General features: G+C 49.7%; 3 protein-coding genes across 4 annotated transcripts in view; 2 read left to right on the top strand and 1 right to left on the bottom strand.

Annotated features, from left to right (window-relative positions):
* Positions 1-208: 208 nt before the first annotated feature.
* On the top strand, positions 209-8,005 carry LOC131212922 (sialin). Of its 2 annotated transcripts, XM_058207008.1 has the most exons (6): positions 209-328; positions 2,194-2,273; positions 5,242-6,149; positions 6,244-6,376; positions 6,438-6,682; positions 6,745-8,005. In XM_058207008.1, the coding sequence occupies exons 2-6, from the start codon at positions 2,255-2,257 to the stop codon at positions 6,934-6,936; spliced, it is 1,497 nt and encodes a 498-aa protein (XP_058062991.1). In that variant the 5' UTR covers positions 209-328; positions 2,194-2,254; the 3' UTR covers positions 6,937-8,005. The 2 variants fall into 2 exon arrangements, with proteins under 2 accessions (XP_058062991.1, XP_058062992.1); XM_058207009.1 differs by lacking the exons at positions 209-328; positions 2,194-2,273 and adding an exon at positions 4,972-5,146.
* A 322-nt stretch (positions 8,006-8,327) lies between these two features.
* Positions 8,328-12,385, top strand: LOC131206916 (adapter molecule Crk). The gene is made up of 3 exons (XM_058199515.1): positions 8,328-8,554; positions 9,136-9,204; positions 9,266-12,385. Exon 3 carries the CDS (start codon positions 9,340-9,342, stop codon positions 10,150-10,152), a length of 813 nt encoding a protein of 270 aa, XP_058055498.1. The 5' UTR covers positions 8,328-8,554; positions 9,136-9,204; positions 9,266-9,339; the 3' UTR covers positions 10,153-12,385.
* Positions 12,386-14,267: 1,882 nt separating this feature from the next.
* Positions 14,268-16,366, bottom strand: part of LOC131208534 (POU domain protein 2-like) — an 85,902-nt gene continuing 83,803 nt past the window's right edge. Inside the window, exons 6-8 of the mRNA XM_058201317.1 lie at positions 15,998-16,333; positions 14,996-15,576; positions 14,268-14,929 (exon numbers count right to left, since the gene is read on the bottom strand). Of these exons, the coding sequence (XP_058057300.1) occupies positions 14,509-14,929; positions 14,996-15,576; positions 15,998-16,333 (1,338 nt within the window). The 3' untranslated portion in view covers positions 14,268-14,508. The remainder of the gene's footprint in view (positions 14,930-14,995; positions 15,577-15,997; positions 16,334-16,366) is intronic.

The following is a 16,366-nucleotide window of genomic DNA, read 5'->3' as shown; positions in this document are numbered from 1 at the left end:
AGTCACATAATTCCACCCTGAAGCGCAGCCTGTGAGGAGAAAATGGAAAAGCTGAACATTGGAAGAGTAATTAGCTGACGTCCACGCGGAAGGGTTTGGCCGGTTTCAGCCGATTCATCATGCAAGAGTCGTGCGTAGACGGATAACGTAGCACGACCCAAAGCGCGGATGTGGTTGTTTCAGTTGGTTAGCTCGAGAGTCAGGTTCGAACATTCGAAGTGAGTACCGAGAAATTGACATTCCACGTTTACGTGCGGCAAGTTTGTGTTCTACGTTTTTCGGTTTTGACACTCGGTCGGGTACGTTGTGTTTAGCGGCATTAGTGAGGGTAAGTTTTACTTTAGAAAGCGGCCCGCGAAAAGCGAGATCATGTTGCCATGGTGCCGCTGAGAAGAATATTAGTTCAGAATCCCAAGCAGCCCGTGAATTCGTGTAAAGAAGCGAAGGTTATTTTTCAAACGTTACGCACGCGGCTTATCGGTTTGGTGTACCGTTTGTCCTTGTGGGTTTTTGGCGGAGTACCATCGTGCCCCGGTTGAGCTGAGCCGAAAAACCCCCGAGTGAAATTGTGCTGCCGATACATAAGTAAAAGTGAGACGGATCGAGCGGCGATGGGGAATCAAAGTGCAATGTGTGCAAAGAGGCGAACGATATTGAAGAGATTAGATCGACCAGACGAAGCACGGGTGCAGCCGGCGAACAGCTGGCAGCAAAAGCGCGCCTAGGGATTAGACATACACACATCCCCTGATCTCTGCGTCTGTCGCGTAATGACGGACGAAATTGCAGCTGCAACGCTATGCACTATTTGTTCCCTTAAGTGCAGTGATAATGCATGCCGATGCACGCCCCATGCAATTGTTCGTAAACAGGCGGCAGATGATACTCAGCCTGACCCACCAAAGGAGTGCTCACGTTGGTATCGCAAGATAATCAAGAGTAAACAACCTGCGATGGATATACAATTCGTCATAAAAATCCGGTTCGTGCCCGAAGCCATTCCGGACATCCCATCCAATCTCCTCCACATGCACTGTGTGAATGAAGTGAGGCAAAACTTCGCGACTTCGCGGAGTAGCAACGAGCGCGAAAGTGCACAGACTCACGATCCGGTACCACCGGTATGCTAAAAATAGAGCTGGTGTTCGTTCCTACCTGTACTTGGCGACCCACGGACCTCGCGGACCCTTTTCGCCGACAATCGATTGATTAATGTCCCCAAAGCGGGCGTGCAACATGTGTTAAAAAAATGGACGAGTCGCGTTCTCTACCACCACCAAGCGATTTTATTCACTTGCGAAGTGCACGTGCAGAACACAGTGACACGTATGCAGCCGCCGGCTCAACTAAAGCCTCCCCGTCTGAGGTCCGTTGAACCTGTTCTCGCGTTGCGCGGTTCGCGAACTGACCATGAATGCGCAACAGGATTGCGTTGTTGAAGAGCTTCAAGAGGCTTCTCTTTAATGGCCTTCTTGGATCGACCTGTTTCCATAGCATTTTCAGGAGCAAGAACACCCGACGGGCTACGATCAAGGTGACCCAGGATTGTCCAAGGACATGCGAATATCGCTTTGTCGTTTAAATAACTCGTTATAACCGGTTCGGGTTGTCGGGCTTTTCCGCTCAGGTTCGTTCTTCAGCTTAACCCTCGGACCGCCCGTAACCTTGAAGTGTGCTTCTGTATTCTGCCGCTGTGTAAATGCGAAGAAGCCTTTACGAGCAAGGCAAGAACGCGATAAAATCGTGTTTATCTTTGTTAAATTGTGTCTCGTGACATCAATTCCATCGTAGCGTGTCTGGGGCTGTTTGCCTTTTTCATCTGCCGACCGAAAGCGCTTCGTAAACGTGCTAACTTTGCATAAATTATTTGAAATCGTGCCCTCTCGCCTCGCCCGTGAGATGACTGAATCACTCTGTTAATGACACATTTATTAGCGTGTGAACTAATTGGCGCCAGCTTTTACCGGAAACGAAAGCTATGATGATTTCGATCTGCTCTGCTTGACTGCTTTTTGGCGAACGGATTGTTCAGGGTTGTTCTTCACAAAACACGTTCTTGTTTTGTAGAGGCAACACTTGATCGTTAATTGATGACCACCACTGTTTTATAGAAGTAGCCCAAAAGCAGTGTAATGTGTTATTAATCGCTTCCATTGATTGAAAGGGGTGTTTTCCGACTTTTTTTACTTTCAGCAACATCCGTTCGCTTCTTCCGTGATCTTGGCTGCACCAGTATTTGCTCCCTCCGTTGAAGATGTCTACCGGCATTGCAGGTATGGAACCAAATTTTGGCTTAAAGATAATTGCAACTATTTACTGTACACGAAATCAATGGGAGCCTGTAGGGAGAAAGCGATTGATGGTGCTCTGTTCAACCGGTCTTCTCGAAACTCCTTCATTCGGAAGAGTTCCAACACGAAGATTAGACGTCGAGAACCGTCCGTTGTAGGTCAATCAAAATAGATTGTTCCATTATTTGCTGGGCGTCTTTTGGCTGGAATGTCGAGCGACTCGTTGCAGTGTTCGTTACAATTAATTGAAAGCGTGACACCAATAAAACGGCGCGTCCAACCGAGTGCGGTCACGATAAACGGGTTTGATTCCCATCAAACCACTTGATGCTCACGTTTGCTCGCTGTGGCAGCATTGACGTCCTTAAAACACTAAAATTTCGATTCGCGTCTATACATCATATTGCGGAACCGTCTACGAAGCAGTTAGTAACACCGTGCGGGTAATTGTGGCCCTCATCATTCTTGTTTTAATCAGTTCTCCTCCGACATCTGTTGCATTTTTAATGGATTGCTCGACCCTTAGGTTATCGCCGCCGTATTCGTTAGGTTAAGTTTGACCACACGATTCGGGTGGACTGTGTTTGTTTGTTGCTTGTAGCGCATGATTGTGATAGCCTTAAGTTTTGTCTGCTCTACGGTTATCGAACAATTTCTTCCCCGATAGTGAAAGTTCATTTGCATTTGAAGCCTGTCGCTTGAGGTTTGCAAAAGGATTGTTCAAATCGGCAGTGGGCGACAGCAAAAGTGAGGAAATACGATCTGATTCTAGGCTTAGAGAGGACCGGTTTTTGAACAGTGGTTCGTTTGATTTCAATAGATGATGAAATCTGGAACCACAATTTCACTAGCTCTGAAAACTCTGAAAACTTATCAAGAGTTTGTCCTGCCATGGAACCAACGCTGCTTATCTGACTAACACGTAACGCATGACGTTTCACAGGGAAATGACGAATTGGCTTTGTTCTATTTTTGCAAATACTTGCTTCGTAGAGTAGAGTTTAAGGACGTTTGACTATTATTGTAGAAATATGGTGACCTTCTAATGTGACGTTAAAATAGAACTGTCGTGCGTAACGTTCGTACGCAAGGAGGACACCACACCGTTGATAACGACCGACCGGACAAACGCGGCATGAATGACATTCGTCGGAGGATGTTTTTTCTCTGTCAATCATTTTGCGATTCCCGCGAACCGATGACATCATGAGACCGGCTGGCGGGACCAGACCCCCTTAATCAGTTGCGATAAAGAAAAGCCATTAATCGGCGCGTGATCATCACGATGCGTTGCAATAAATCCGCACGAGTCGAGCTTCGATAAATACTGGAGCAAACTAACTCCACAAAGCGTCTGGCTTCGCCCTATCGAAGGATGTTGGCGAACAAACATAAAACGTACTCGCCTCTCGCCTTTTTGGCGCGCAGTTAGGTGAGCCTTGATGTGACTTTTCAATTAACACGGTGGCTATGTGTCCCTCGCGAACATTGCTGTGCTAATTAGCAGCAGATATTAAAGGTGCAACACTTTCAAATCTTTAAACTCTTGCCCATATTTGAGCAGGTTAATTCACCGAGGGGAAACATTTCGGTCTAATTGATGAAAAAAGGACGTTGCTATGGGTGGTGGCCAGAGCCTTCTATTGATAAGCGATTCTGCAAACCAATGACGGGACGGGCGATAACTTTATCGCCATCTCACCTTGCACCGTTCGTTGCGGCTGTGTTTTATTTGCGCTGACCACGAGTCCAGTGTGTTACGCGCGATATCGACGCACGTTGCTGATCACGATTTTTTCTCTTGGGGGCCGGTCCTCAATGACGTGCTCAATTGCGAGAAGGACAAAGGCCACGGGATGGAGTGATGGGTGGTTGACCAAGATTGCGATACGAAAACTGCGTTCTAGTGGGACGATGGACGCAGTGAATCAGTTCCAAGAAAGGCGAGAGGACTTTTGTGAAAAATCAAAGTATATAATTATGTGCTTTTGATGTTTCGTCGAGAAAGAGAGAGCAATCAGCGGATGGCACGATCGGAAACGGACGTGAGGGAGCTGTTTGTGCCAATGTCGCTGATTTTGATTGATGTGTTTACGCTTCACGCGATGCGAATGATAACAGGCGCCAGTTCTTGGCGTCAGTTGTTTTTAGAGGACACCGCCTTCCACCGCCATTCGAGCCGTTCGGTTCGCAACTAGTTACGGCTGCCTTTCGCTGGTGTGGCAATATGTTACGATTCAAGATAGTGTCTAAGGAAATGATGCTTCCTCGTTAGATGTATGACACACCCCTATGTCGTATATCGTTAGGTGTGCCTGGAATAGCATGTCGGACTGACCGACAACGCACATTAGTTGATCACTTGCATACTAATGGGGATGCAAATTAGAGGACGGAAAACATGAGACAATCATGGGAAAGTATGGTATACTTGTCGTATGGAGGAAGCAACTCGACGTGAAAAAACGTGTGTCTGCAATGTTTTTGACTTTCTGAGTGTTTTACAAACGGGGTGACGTTAAACAGTTTTTATGTAAAATTTTCAAAAATAAGCACCCCTTGGGTTGGTACCATCGACACATACTTATTACTTGTGGGGACCGCTCAACCGAGCCACCCACACGGCAACGGCCAATTCAAACGAACCCCTCGACTCGGCACTGTAAACGCCGAGCGAGCGAGGGTCAGAAACGTCAGACGCGCGCCCGGTGACAGTACGTCAACCGCACACCGGTTGACACATTCTCTTTCGTCTACGACTCTTGAAGGGAACGGACGTGCGGTCGCGTACCTTCGGTTCTTCGCTAGTGCCCCGACCTGTACACGAGAAGGCAATAGCGGCCTGAAATAAAAACGTAGTCCAAAACGAACTCCAAATTCACAATCGCCATACTGGTGACTCGCTGATCGCTATATACTAAAATACATCATTCTTTTCATTTCTCCGCAGGATGGATAACATGCCGGCAAGTGTTGAACATTATGGTCATTTTCGGCTTTATGCTGAACTACGCGCTTCGTGTAAACTTTACGATTGCCATCGTCGCAATGACGAAGGCTTTGGTGAGCGTTGCCACCGGCGGCGATAGCAGCAACACGACGGATGTACTAAATACGACGCTCGCGACGACCGTTTCCTCAACCACCGAGCTGTCCGTGATCGACGAGTCGGAAAAGTTTGAATGGGATGCCCGCCAACAGAATCTGATGCTGGGAAGCTTCTTCTGGGGTTACGTGCTAACGGAGCTCCCGGGTGGTCGCTTGGCGGAGGTGATCGGAGGACGGCGCGTGTTTGGTTACAGTATGCTGTGGGCCAGCCTGCTCACCCTTCTGACGCCACTGGCGGCAAACACTCACTACATAGCCGTGGTGATCCTGCGAGCCGTGCTCGGATTTTTCCTCGGGGCATCGTGGCCCGCCATCCATCCGCTGACTGCCGTTTGGATTCCGCCGATGGATCGATCAAAGTTCATCGCCAACATGATGGCCTCATCGCTAGGCGCTGCTATCACGATGCCGATCTGTGGATTCCTTATCGCCACGATCGGCTGGCAGAGCGTGTTTTACTTCACCGGCGGATTGGGGCTACTGTGGTCCATCATCTGGTTCCTTGTTGTGTTTGAAACACCTTCCGCGCATCCGCGCATTTCCCCGGAGGAAAGAAACGAAATCGAAAGCGCCATCAACGCGGCCGGCAAGAAGAAGAAACCCTCGTACGTGCCGTGGAAGTCAATTCTTAGCTCGGCACCGGTGTGGGCCATCATTCTTACGCACGGTGCCTCCGTGTTCGGTTTCTTCACCGTCGTCAACCAGCTGCCCACTTACATGAAGAACATTCTACATTTCAATATTAAAGAGGTAAAGAGGGGATGGCTGATTTTTTAATGCTTTATGTGCCGAAAGCAACGCTATCGACCGATTGTATTTCTCCTAACCATATTTTGTTTGACAGAACGGATTGCTTTCCTCGTTGCCTTACTTTGGAAAGTACGCTATGGCTGTGATCTCATCGTATTTAGCGGATTATTTAAGAAAATCTGGAAAACTGTCGACGACGGCCACGAGGAAGATATTCACTGCTTTTGGTACGTACATTATGCGAGCGATAGAGTGCAAGGATTTCATGGCCGTTTCTTACAATTCCAGCTGTGATGACACCTGGATTCTTGATGATCATTCAAGTGTACATGGGTGACAACCGTTCCTGGGCGGTGGGAATTTTCACACTTTCCCTGTTCCTCAACGGTGCTGTCACGGCGGGATACCTAGGCAATGGTTTGGATATTGCGCCAAACTTCTCGGGTACAATTTTCGGTATGGCCAACACACTCTCGTCGTTCGGTGGCTTCGTGTCGGCTTATATGGTCGGCATACTGACTATTGATGATCCTGTAAGTGGACGACAATCGATTGAGTGGACGATTACTAATCTTACTGATGCTCTCCCTTACAGTATTCATACGCACAATGGCAGATCGTTTTCTGGATTCTGGCCGTTATCTATATTACGGGTTCGTCCGCGTACGTGATTATGGGAACGGGTGAGCTTCAAGCCTGGAACAATCCTCCGGAGAAGGATGATGCCAGCCGCGAAACTGAGGAAGGTGTTCCACTGAACGAGCGTCTTCCACAGCAAAACAAATAGAACCTATCAACACAACACCACAGGAGGGACACAGGATGGTAATGCTTTTAATGATGTGTGCTATATTTTGACGGTTCCAGGAGAGAGTAGACAGGTTTAGGGAACAGCGAAAGGCGAGTAACAATGAAAAACGTGCAAGAAGCAGTCCAATGAGCGTCTAATTAGTGTCAGAATATTAGAGTTGTCGCGATACCGATTTTTTGTAGCATTTAATAACTTATTGTTTTAACAAACGTAGAAAGACGTCTATCAGGAAAGTGTTGTAGTATTGTATCCGGTTCATTGTTATCATGGCTAAGGAATGAGATAGGCGCGTAAAGATGTGTGCGGTGCAGAAGAACCGGCAAGTTGGCCGGTAAAATCAGGGTTTTGATTTACAACTATCGAACAATCCGCGAGGGAGGGAACGTTGGTGAAACGTGCCACCACGACCGCACTAACATCGAATTTAGCAGTGAAGGGAGAAGCGATGGTGTCTGTGCGAGATATGGAAGAAATATTTTCATGTTTTAATGGAAATCTCCCGAACAACTCGTTAATCTAACGATTCCGTTGGATGGGCTGTACCCATCGAGAACGGTGTGCATGCCGCGCAATGCACACCGAATACAGAGAATCGCGAAACGGGCGCTCCGCGAACGTGACCGATTGGATGTGTGGGGGGAACCAATCATTTCTCATTTTCTCACCACAGCACTCGAGTCTTCTCGAATATTTGTTGGGCGATTTTCCCTCTTCCGGAGCTGTTTCAACGAACCAGATTTCTAAGGACGTGCCTTCAATCTTTTCGTAAACGCGAAGTGACCTAGAGAATCTTGTTAAAGTTTACTGTGTAGTAGAAAACATTACTGTTACAGCAGAAACGTCCAAGTGATGCGACGGAACAGCAGCAGCAGCAATCACAAGCCTCAAGGAAGGAAGCGATCGGTTTACTTAACGTGTAAAGTGGTACTTGATATTTTATTTACAATGGTTTTTGTGTACCAACCAACATTTCGTCTGTCTACTGAATTTAAGAAGCAACAGGAACATACTTTTTTAAACGGATGAACAAATAAATAAACGGTTTACTGAACAGCCTCTTCACTCAGATTTCCTCTCTGCAACTGGCAACACGCATAAACTTGGAGTTTTGAAATTGCACATTTGAATAGCCGAAAAACTGGCAACACGCATAAACTTGGAGTTTTGAAATTGCATATTTGAATAGCCGAAAAACTGGCAACACCGGCCATCGTGAAGCTTTCACAGTCGAACAAAGCTTTCTCGTTCCGGGCGAACGGGCGAAATCAGCCCAACGTCAAAGTAAACGTCACGCAGTGAACTACATCAATTGCAAGCGAAAAGGGTTGCAGTTACAATTGTGCGTTCTGTGGGCAGAACTTGAATCGATTATCGAAATATTGGCATAAAATAGGGCCTGCTTTTGTCCGCGTTCGATAGGAAAAGGGTGCACCGATCGCAGCGTTTCTGCCTCCGCTGGAGTTTGCGGTTTTCGGGCCGAGTGTGCTGCGTGGAAATGAATTGATAAGCAGTGATTTGGCGGCTGGTGACGCAAAAGGGGGTGCGCCGACCTGCACTCGCGGACGTAGGAAAATTCTTCTTGTTTATGCACAGAGTAAGTAGTGGTCATCTTCCGCTGGTCGCGGCAGTCGGTAGCAGCGTACCCGCCCTGAATCGAGGGTTCTCGATAGTTCGTGACCCGCGGTGAAAAGTCCCACAAAACCAGGATACAAGCGCCCGGGAGTTAGTTGTTTTGATTTTAACCAAACCACTGTTTGCACAGCAGGGCGGCGATTCTGTGTCTTATCGGGCGCTGGTTGCTTTGACGTGCATTACGTTGATAGTTCCGATCGCAGAGTGAGTGATTTGGAAGATAAAACTTCATCTTTTTCGTGTAGGAGTGATAATTGGGCCTAGTTTGTCCGCTTACTTTCGTCGCTGAGGCGACTTCGGACTACGATTGATGATGTGGTTCGTTCGGTTAAGTAATAGACGTGTGCTGTGTCGGTTCGTTAGCATACCTAAAGCTCTTGCATATTAGCATAAACTCCAGCGCGTTGGGCGGGTGAAGCGAAAAGGAAGGCGGGTTTGATTGGAATGATTAAAGAAAATTAGAAAATCGCCTAACGCGTCGTGTCGAGCGTCGTTTTCGGTGGGCGTTGAGTCCTTATTCATTGTTTTTATGTTACTTTCTAGAATACATTGGATGAATCTCTTCGTGCGCAGAGCAAACTAAACGACCGTTGTGCGGGATTTGGTAGCCAGGTAAGAGTGTCTTTTAAAAATATAATCTTCACGTTTATCAGTATCGATCTTTGTTCTTTAGTGCCCTTAAAACCCAGCAATACACGGACGAAGAGGAAAAGCTAGTAGCGAGCGGATCGCAGCCTTCGATGCACAATGGCGTCCTTCGATGTTTACGATAGGACGAGCTGGTACTTTGGTCCAATGTCCCGCCAGGAAGCAACGGACCTGCTGATGAACGAGCGCGAAAGTGGGGTGTTTCTGGTGCGCGACAGCACCACCATCGTCGGTGATTTTGTGCTGTGCGTGCGGGAAGATTCTAAAGTTAGCCACTACATAATCAATAAGTTACCATCCGGCGAGGAGTGCTTCGTGTATCGGATCGGCGATCAAACGTTCGGCGATCTGCCCAATCTGCTGTCGTTCTACAAACTGCACTATCTCGACACGACGCCGCTGCGGCGACCGATGATTCGCCGGCAGGAGAAGGTAATAGGCAAGTTCGACTTCGATGGCAGCGATCCGGATGACTTGCCGTTCAAAAAGGGCGAAATCCTGCACATCATCAGCAAGGACGAAGAGCAGTGGTGGACTGCCCGCAACGGGCAGGGTCAAACTGGCCAAATTCCGGTACCGTACGTGACGCGCTATGAGGAAAACATTATCGAAAGGCCCGGCTCCGGAGGTGGCGGCGGCGGTGGACCACCCGGGCATCACCATCCGGCCGGCGGTATGCATCACTCGGAGAACTCGAATATTTTCAAATCAAACCTTAACCGACAGTTGCCGGCCCTGGCTCGCGTCAAGCAGGAGCGCGTGCCGAACGCATACGACGAAACTGCGCTCAAGCTGAGCGTCGGAGACGTTATAAAGGTGCTAAAGACGAACATCAATGGCCAGTGGGAGGGCGAGTTGAAAGGAAAGATTGGCCATTTCCCGTTCACTCACGTCGAGTTTATCGACGAGTGAAGCGAATAGCACGTACCGGCGACGGCAGGTTACGCTTTTACCTCCTAAGTTGTAGAGTTGTCGCACAATTTGCACTGGAACGCGTGGGAACACACCCACTCGGTCTCCTCGCGTTTGCATCACAACCCCGGGGGGCAGTGCGCTTTTCCTCTTTTCCGTTCGTACGCCGCTGCTTTCGATTATTTAATTGTACAGGCTATATTTTTAGAAAGTGTAAACTTCTTCCGTGTTTATCGATGTACGTGTACGTTCCGAGTCATTGTCCATAAGTGATTTTAAATACGTTATGTTATAAGTCGTTTATTTTTCTAGTGCACAGGTCGGACACGGGGACTAAGTAGAATGGCTCTAAGAGGGAACGGCAAGGGAAAGGGATGGGAAGTAATCCCGTGGCACCATTTGAAGCGTATGATTAGTTGTAGGTATTTTATATAGCGGAGATGTTTGTTCATCACCCAATAGGAGACGTCACCTAGAACCGAGAGGAGAGAATACAGTATATCTGTATTATACAGTATATCTATCGGGGCGGATGAAGACTAAGAAAGTTAAACAAAGGAAAACATCCTTGAGTAAGGACGACAGGTGGTGTACAGGAGGCGAGGAGGGGTGCCAAAAAGTGCCGCACATGACGCTCTCAGGCTCACGACACACTCACGATCATGACAGGAATAGGAGAGACGACCATAGTTTAGGTGTAGTTATGTTGCAACCCGGTGTACCCTACCATTATGGGCACCACGTTTGACTCAGCGCCTGGCTCAGATAGGAGGGAAAGGGCGAGTCCATCGAACTAAGAACCATCCGTTAGAGCGACGATATTCGAGAAGAAGGAAAGGATTAGTTTCGTTCATAGCTTTTTTATACCGACCAAGCGCAGAAAGAAGAAACGAAAGGATAATAATAAGTATAGTAGTGTGACAGAAGTAGCGACACAACGTCCATCCTTTCTTTTGGCAACTGTTCCCACCAGCACCACCATTTAACTCTCACGACGTAACGGCAAACACAATCATCTTCGCAGGGCAGTAGTGATCGGTTTCTATTGTTTTCCGATATATTTCCACAGACAAACAAGGCGCGTGGAGCATCGCAGTAGGTTTTGAATGGATTACCTTCGAATGAGCGATGACCCGAGCGTTGGCTCCTTCGATCTTTCGAGTGAACGTGGCGCGGTCTCGATGTGTGAATTTCGTTTTCCACTGTTCTCTGCCCCGACGAAATAGTCAACGAATGTTTCCGGTAGTCTAGAAACGAAAGGAAAGAAATAATACAAAATTTACATGTGGAAACCACAACCGAGAGCAGAGAGTGAGAAAACTTATAGACTATAAAACGATCGTACACATGGCTGGTGACAAACATAATTGTAACGGAAAAAGAAATCGAAGCAATTTATTTTTATATGTTAGAGACGGCACGTGGACATGAAGGGTACGATCACGGAAGAACACGAACGGAAGCGAGCAAGCAGGCGCGATAATAACGATTAAAGATTTCTATCGAGAGTATGGCACTGAATCCGGACGCACGACTCTGTCCCCGTTACAGTTAAACGGAAACGTTCGAAATACACGTAAACACAAGTACGGCAAACCAGCGTAATCGTAACATAAGATCGCACATCTCCAGCAAGCCAAATACGCCAGAGCAAGAAAATAGAATACGTGTCAATATGTGCAATAAGAAGCGGTTTTTGCAATGAGGTCGGCTTTTTTCGTTGAACTAGTGGCATATTACTGGAAACGGAGGCGGCGCAAGTCGGCGCCTGTAGTACCGCGTGGAAATAGATAGAGTATACACCAAACCAATGTAGAAGAGTTGTACCAATAGTAGTCCCGCGACTCGATATTAACAATCGCAACAGAACCTATTTACTACGACAGCAAACCCATAGATAAGCGAAAGGTAAACCAAGCTATTATTAATAGAGTTGCAAACACAAGTCACAGCAGCAGCAGCGTGTGTTATGTTAATGGTATTTATAATCCAACCACCAGCAACTAGCTTCGAGTGCGACAAAAGCAAGGACCGATCCGTAGTATCCCACTGAGACCGGTCGATCGACGGATCGACGATCGTTGGCGAAGTGGACACCATTTGGAATATCTCAGCGCACCGCTTGGGCGGGCTCGATAAATGGACCCCGGTGGCAGCGATTGCCAGGAAGGGGCGCGACAACGAGTACTGCTATCAACATTCTAGAACGGAACATGTATTTGTATAAAAAAGAAAGAGGAAATATAGTTCTGTATTGTATCTTTTCAAGTTAAACCACGGTATCGCGGTTAATTGTCCATCGTCGAACCGCCGAACCATCGTGAGAAATCAGGACGTCGAGTGGTGGCACCTTTCCACGTTGACATGTAGATGTCGCTAGCGTATCGTTTGAAAATTGTCATCGTGCAACTAAATGGCACACCGAAGAGTGAGTAGTTTTTTACATAATTTTTATTAGGATTTCATTTATTTTCATCGTCTAGTCCCCGTTCGGTTTTGCTCGTTTAGCGTTTTTCTCTACTCTCCTCACCATCCGGTTTTTCTTTGTAATACATTTGGTTAACTATGTACATCTGTGCCGTCCGACTTGTTTGAATATATACCAGCTACATCCCTTTTTACTGACTAACGCCGCTTCGTCCGTGCCATTTAATTACAACATTCCTCTACCACACTAATGCTGCGATTCCACATTGCCCTACCCTTCCGAACATCGCCGCTAGAACTTAGAAGAACAAAACCAACAATCGTGTCGCAACGTTAAGGAAAGTGTGTTCGACCGATCGATCGATCGTGAAATCCAAAAACAAAGTACAAAAAAGGGAAGCAAAAAACATGCAGCATGCAGTGTGTGATCCTGATCGAACCGTGTATGGGTGTGTTTGTGCGACAAGATTCCCGATCCGGAGGGAAAATTTAACATCTAGCTACGTTTCTGTTCGCTTGGCCGTGCGGTGCTACTGCTGGGTTCCACCGTGGAGTCGGTCCACGATCGTGTGTTGGGCGGGAAAACGATCAAGCGTATCACGGACTGCGCACGAATGCGGATCCGTTGATACGCTCCATGATTTTCCTCTGGAATGTGTTCTCCGTGTGTCCTGCACTTAAAATACTACTTCATTCACCCACTAGCGTAACTAGTCGCCTCGCTTTCTATCCGTATTTTCTGCGTATCCTTATCTTTTCGGGTTAGGAACATTAATCCGTTCGTTGAATGTGTGCCCGCGGGGGCTGTCACCCGGCCCCAGACTCCCGGGGACCGTCGCGACGCACACGCTGGCGCCGCCAAGGTAGAGGTTAGGAGTTAAATATGGTTTCAAACTTCTATTGCCGTTCCATGGAAGACAGCACCACCGTATCTCTCAGTGCCAGTGGGTGTGATAGTGCGGATAAGGTTGTCAGCATCAGCGACCCGGTTTTGTATACTTATTGTTTTGTACCACGCACCACGAACAATGGGAAGTACTTTCCCTTGGGGGAACGGGGTTTCCTCTAGGATGCACCCTTCCGCACACCATTTACATCAAGAGCCTCTTTTCTAGCCACCAATCGAAATCAAACTCTCGCCCATTTGAATTCCACCGCCTTTTCTTGTTGCCACCATCGGGGGTGCCTGTAGTTGCGCGTTGTAGTCATAATAATCTAGAGTTCTTTGGGTATCGCTCCTCGTGGCCCTTCTTAGCAGCTCCACTTTCCGTTTCTTGTTTCGAGTATCCGCTTGCGCCGATTTCTTACTATTTCTCTGCTCGCTGTCTCACCGCGTGATGGCGCGAAAGACCCGGAACACCCGGACTATAGATTGATCAAACTAATAAGAAGTGGGCACTACAGATGTTGGGACATTCGGTAAAATCGTACGAATGGACATTGGTTCTTTCACAGCGAGACAGCGAGAACGTGCGAAGGAAAAGAACCGAAACCGAACCGAATCGTCGAGGAATCTCTGTAAATACTGGAGAAAATTTACATCTCAAGACCATTTGTTGGGCTCGCTTCGACTGCTCCTTGGAACCGCGACCGGAAGTAATGGTTCATCGGAGGAAACGGGCGATTCCGTTCCGAGGAAGCATTGCGGCACCGGTGGCGCTATTCGGTGAGTCCTGTTTTGGCCACACAGAGTGTTAATTATATTGCTACGAGCTGCGGTCTCCGGGTGCCGGGTGTGACTATTTAATCTCTCTGTTCACCACCATCTTGCCATATGTGCTCGCCGAGCGAGAGGGGCACGCTGATATGTTGCTGCTGCTGCTGCTGCTGCTGGTGTCCGGAACGGGGAGTGGGCCCGGTTTAGTGGAGATAGCTCGCCATCGGCGGGTCGGCCGCCGTCCACGGCAGGTCCAGTGGCCGCTCCGACGGTCATTCCTGCTTGATGCTCCCACTGCCGGTGCCGGGCATCGCAGCGCCACCGTGGTGCCCGTAGTGCCCGACGGTTGACGTGGTGGACGACGGTGAGGAGAGACCTGGTACGAGGGTTGGGCCGGAGAACAGCTCCCCGCTGGCGGACGAGTGCGTTGGGCTGTCCATGCCGTTCGGTGGGTTGATTCGCTTCTCCTTCTGGCGCCGGTTGCAGAACCAAACGCGCACCACCTCCTTCTCCATGCACAGGTTGTCGGCCAGCGTCGAGATTTCCTCGCTCGTCGGCTTGCAGTTGACGAGGAACGCCTTCTCGAGCGCCACCCGGACGGATGTTTCGATGGAGGTGCGCTTCTTGCGCCGCCGGCCCATCGTTTCCGGCGTGGCCATCGTGTTGGACAGGGCCGCGGGGCTAAAGATGCGTCTGCAAGGTGGGGAACTGATTACCTAGGGGGACTTGCGGACTCCGGCGTGCGTGCAGGGTACTTACCCTCCCGGGTTGGAGATGCTACTGTCCGCGTCCTCGAGCCACTTCTGGAGCAGCGGTTTCAGCTTGCACATGTTCTTGAAGCTCAGGTTGAGCGCCTCGAAGCGAGAGATGGTGGTCTGGGAGAAGTCGTTGCCGTACAGCTTGCCCATCGCGAGCCCCACGTCGCCCTGCGTGAAGCCGAGCTTTATCCGGCGCTGCTTGAACGTTTTGGCGAATTGCTCCAGCTCCTCCAGGTCGGTCGTTTCCTCGGGCGACGGCTCGAGGGCCCGCGGGGCCGCCGCGTGCTTCTGGAGCTGCGGCGTGTGCACTCCGGACCCGGGCGTCGAGGGCGTCAGGATGCCACCGACGTTTAGCTGGCTGGCGTTGGGGGGCGTCGTTTGACTGGCCCCGATCATCGGGCCGGTCTGTGTCTGCGAGTGGTGGTGGTGATGGTGGTGGTGGTGAAGACCCGGACTTCCGGAAGGGCTGTGCAGTGGAGAGCTGGTGACCGTCGGCACTCCGGTCGGGGTCGGCGTCGAGCTGGCCGTTTTGAGCTGCTGCTGCTTCTGCAGGGCCTGCAGCTGGGCGACGGCTTGCTGGACCTGTGGGTAGGGAACGACCGGAAAAGAGAACGATCAGGACACATTGCAAGGCCAGTTCTGTGGGCCGGTGGGCGGGGAAAACGAAAGAGTATGGACGCGACGAACGGCACCTGCATCGAGGATCGTGACGCTGCCAGTCCCTCGGTGCTAGCGACGGGAGGACTACCGCTGGCGATGGGGATGCTGCTGCTGGGTGTCGTGATGACCCCTGATTTGCCCTGACTACTTCCGATGCCCCCACTCGGTACCGGCGGGCAGCCTTGCGGTGGAAAGCTTAGGCTCAACTACGGAACACGGTTCCCAATGGCAGCAGAAAGGATAGTGGAGAAAATAGACCTTTATGTCCGGTGCCTTGGACCAGTGTACGTCATGGGCGATTCGTTGCTGGCCCTGGCTAGCTCCCACTCCCACGCTTCCTTACCTGGTTTTGCATAAGAAACTGGGCGGCGGCCTGAGCCTGGGCCGTGGCGGCGGCCGCAGCATTCCCGTTGGCGCTGGCACTGCCCTGCACCTGCAGGAGCATATACTGCTGGAGCTGCTGCTGAATCGATGCCTGCTGCGCTTGGAGCGCCTGCTGCAGCATGCCGAGATCCTGCCCGGACAGTCCGGCCAGCCCGCCGAGCCCGAGTTGGTTCTGCAGGAACAGCGAGCTGAGCGGCAGATGGTTCTGGAGGGCCGCCAGCGCTACACCCAGCCCACCGCCCTGGATGGCGCTCGACTGCGGTGGCGATGGTGTCCGTCGGGATGAGTCCGTAATCTGTCCAAGGAAACCACGGGGTTAGCCACGGTC

Source organism: Anopheles bellator, chromosome 2, assembly GCF_943735745.2.
Source record: "Anopheles bellator chromosome 2, idAnoBellAS_SP24_06.2, whole genome shotgun sequence".
In the NCBI taxonomy this organism is placed as follows: domain Eukaryota; kingdom Metazoa; phylum Arthropoda; class Insecta; order Diptera; family Culicidae; genus Anopheles; species Anopheles bellator.
This window is presented reverse-complemented; position numbering and strand designations above follow the sequence as displayed.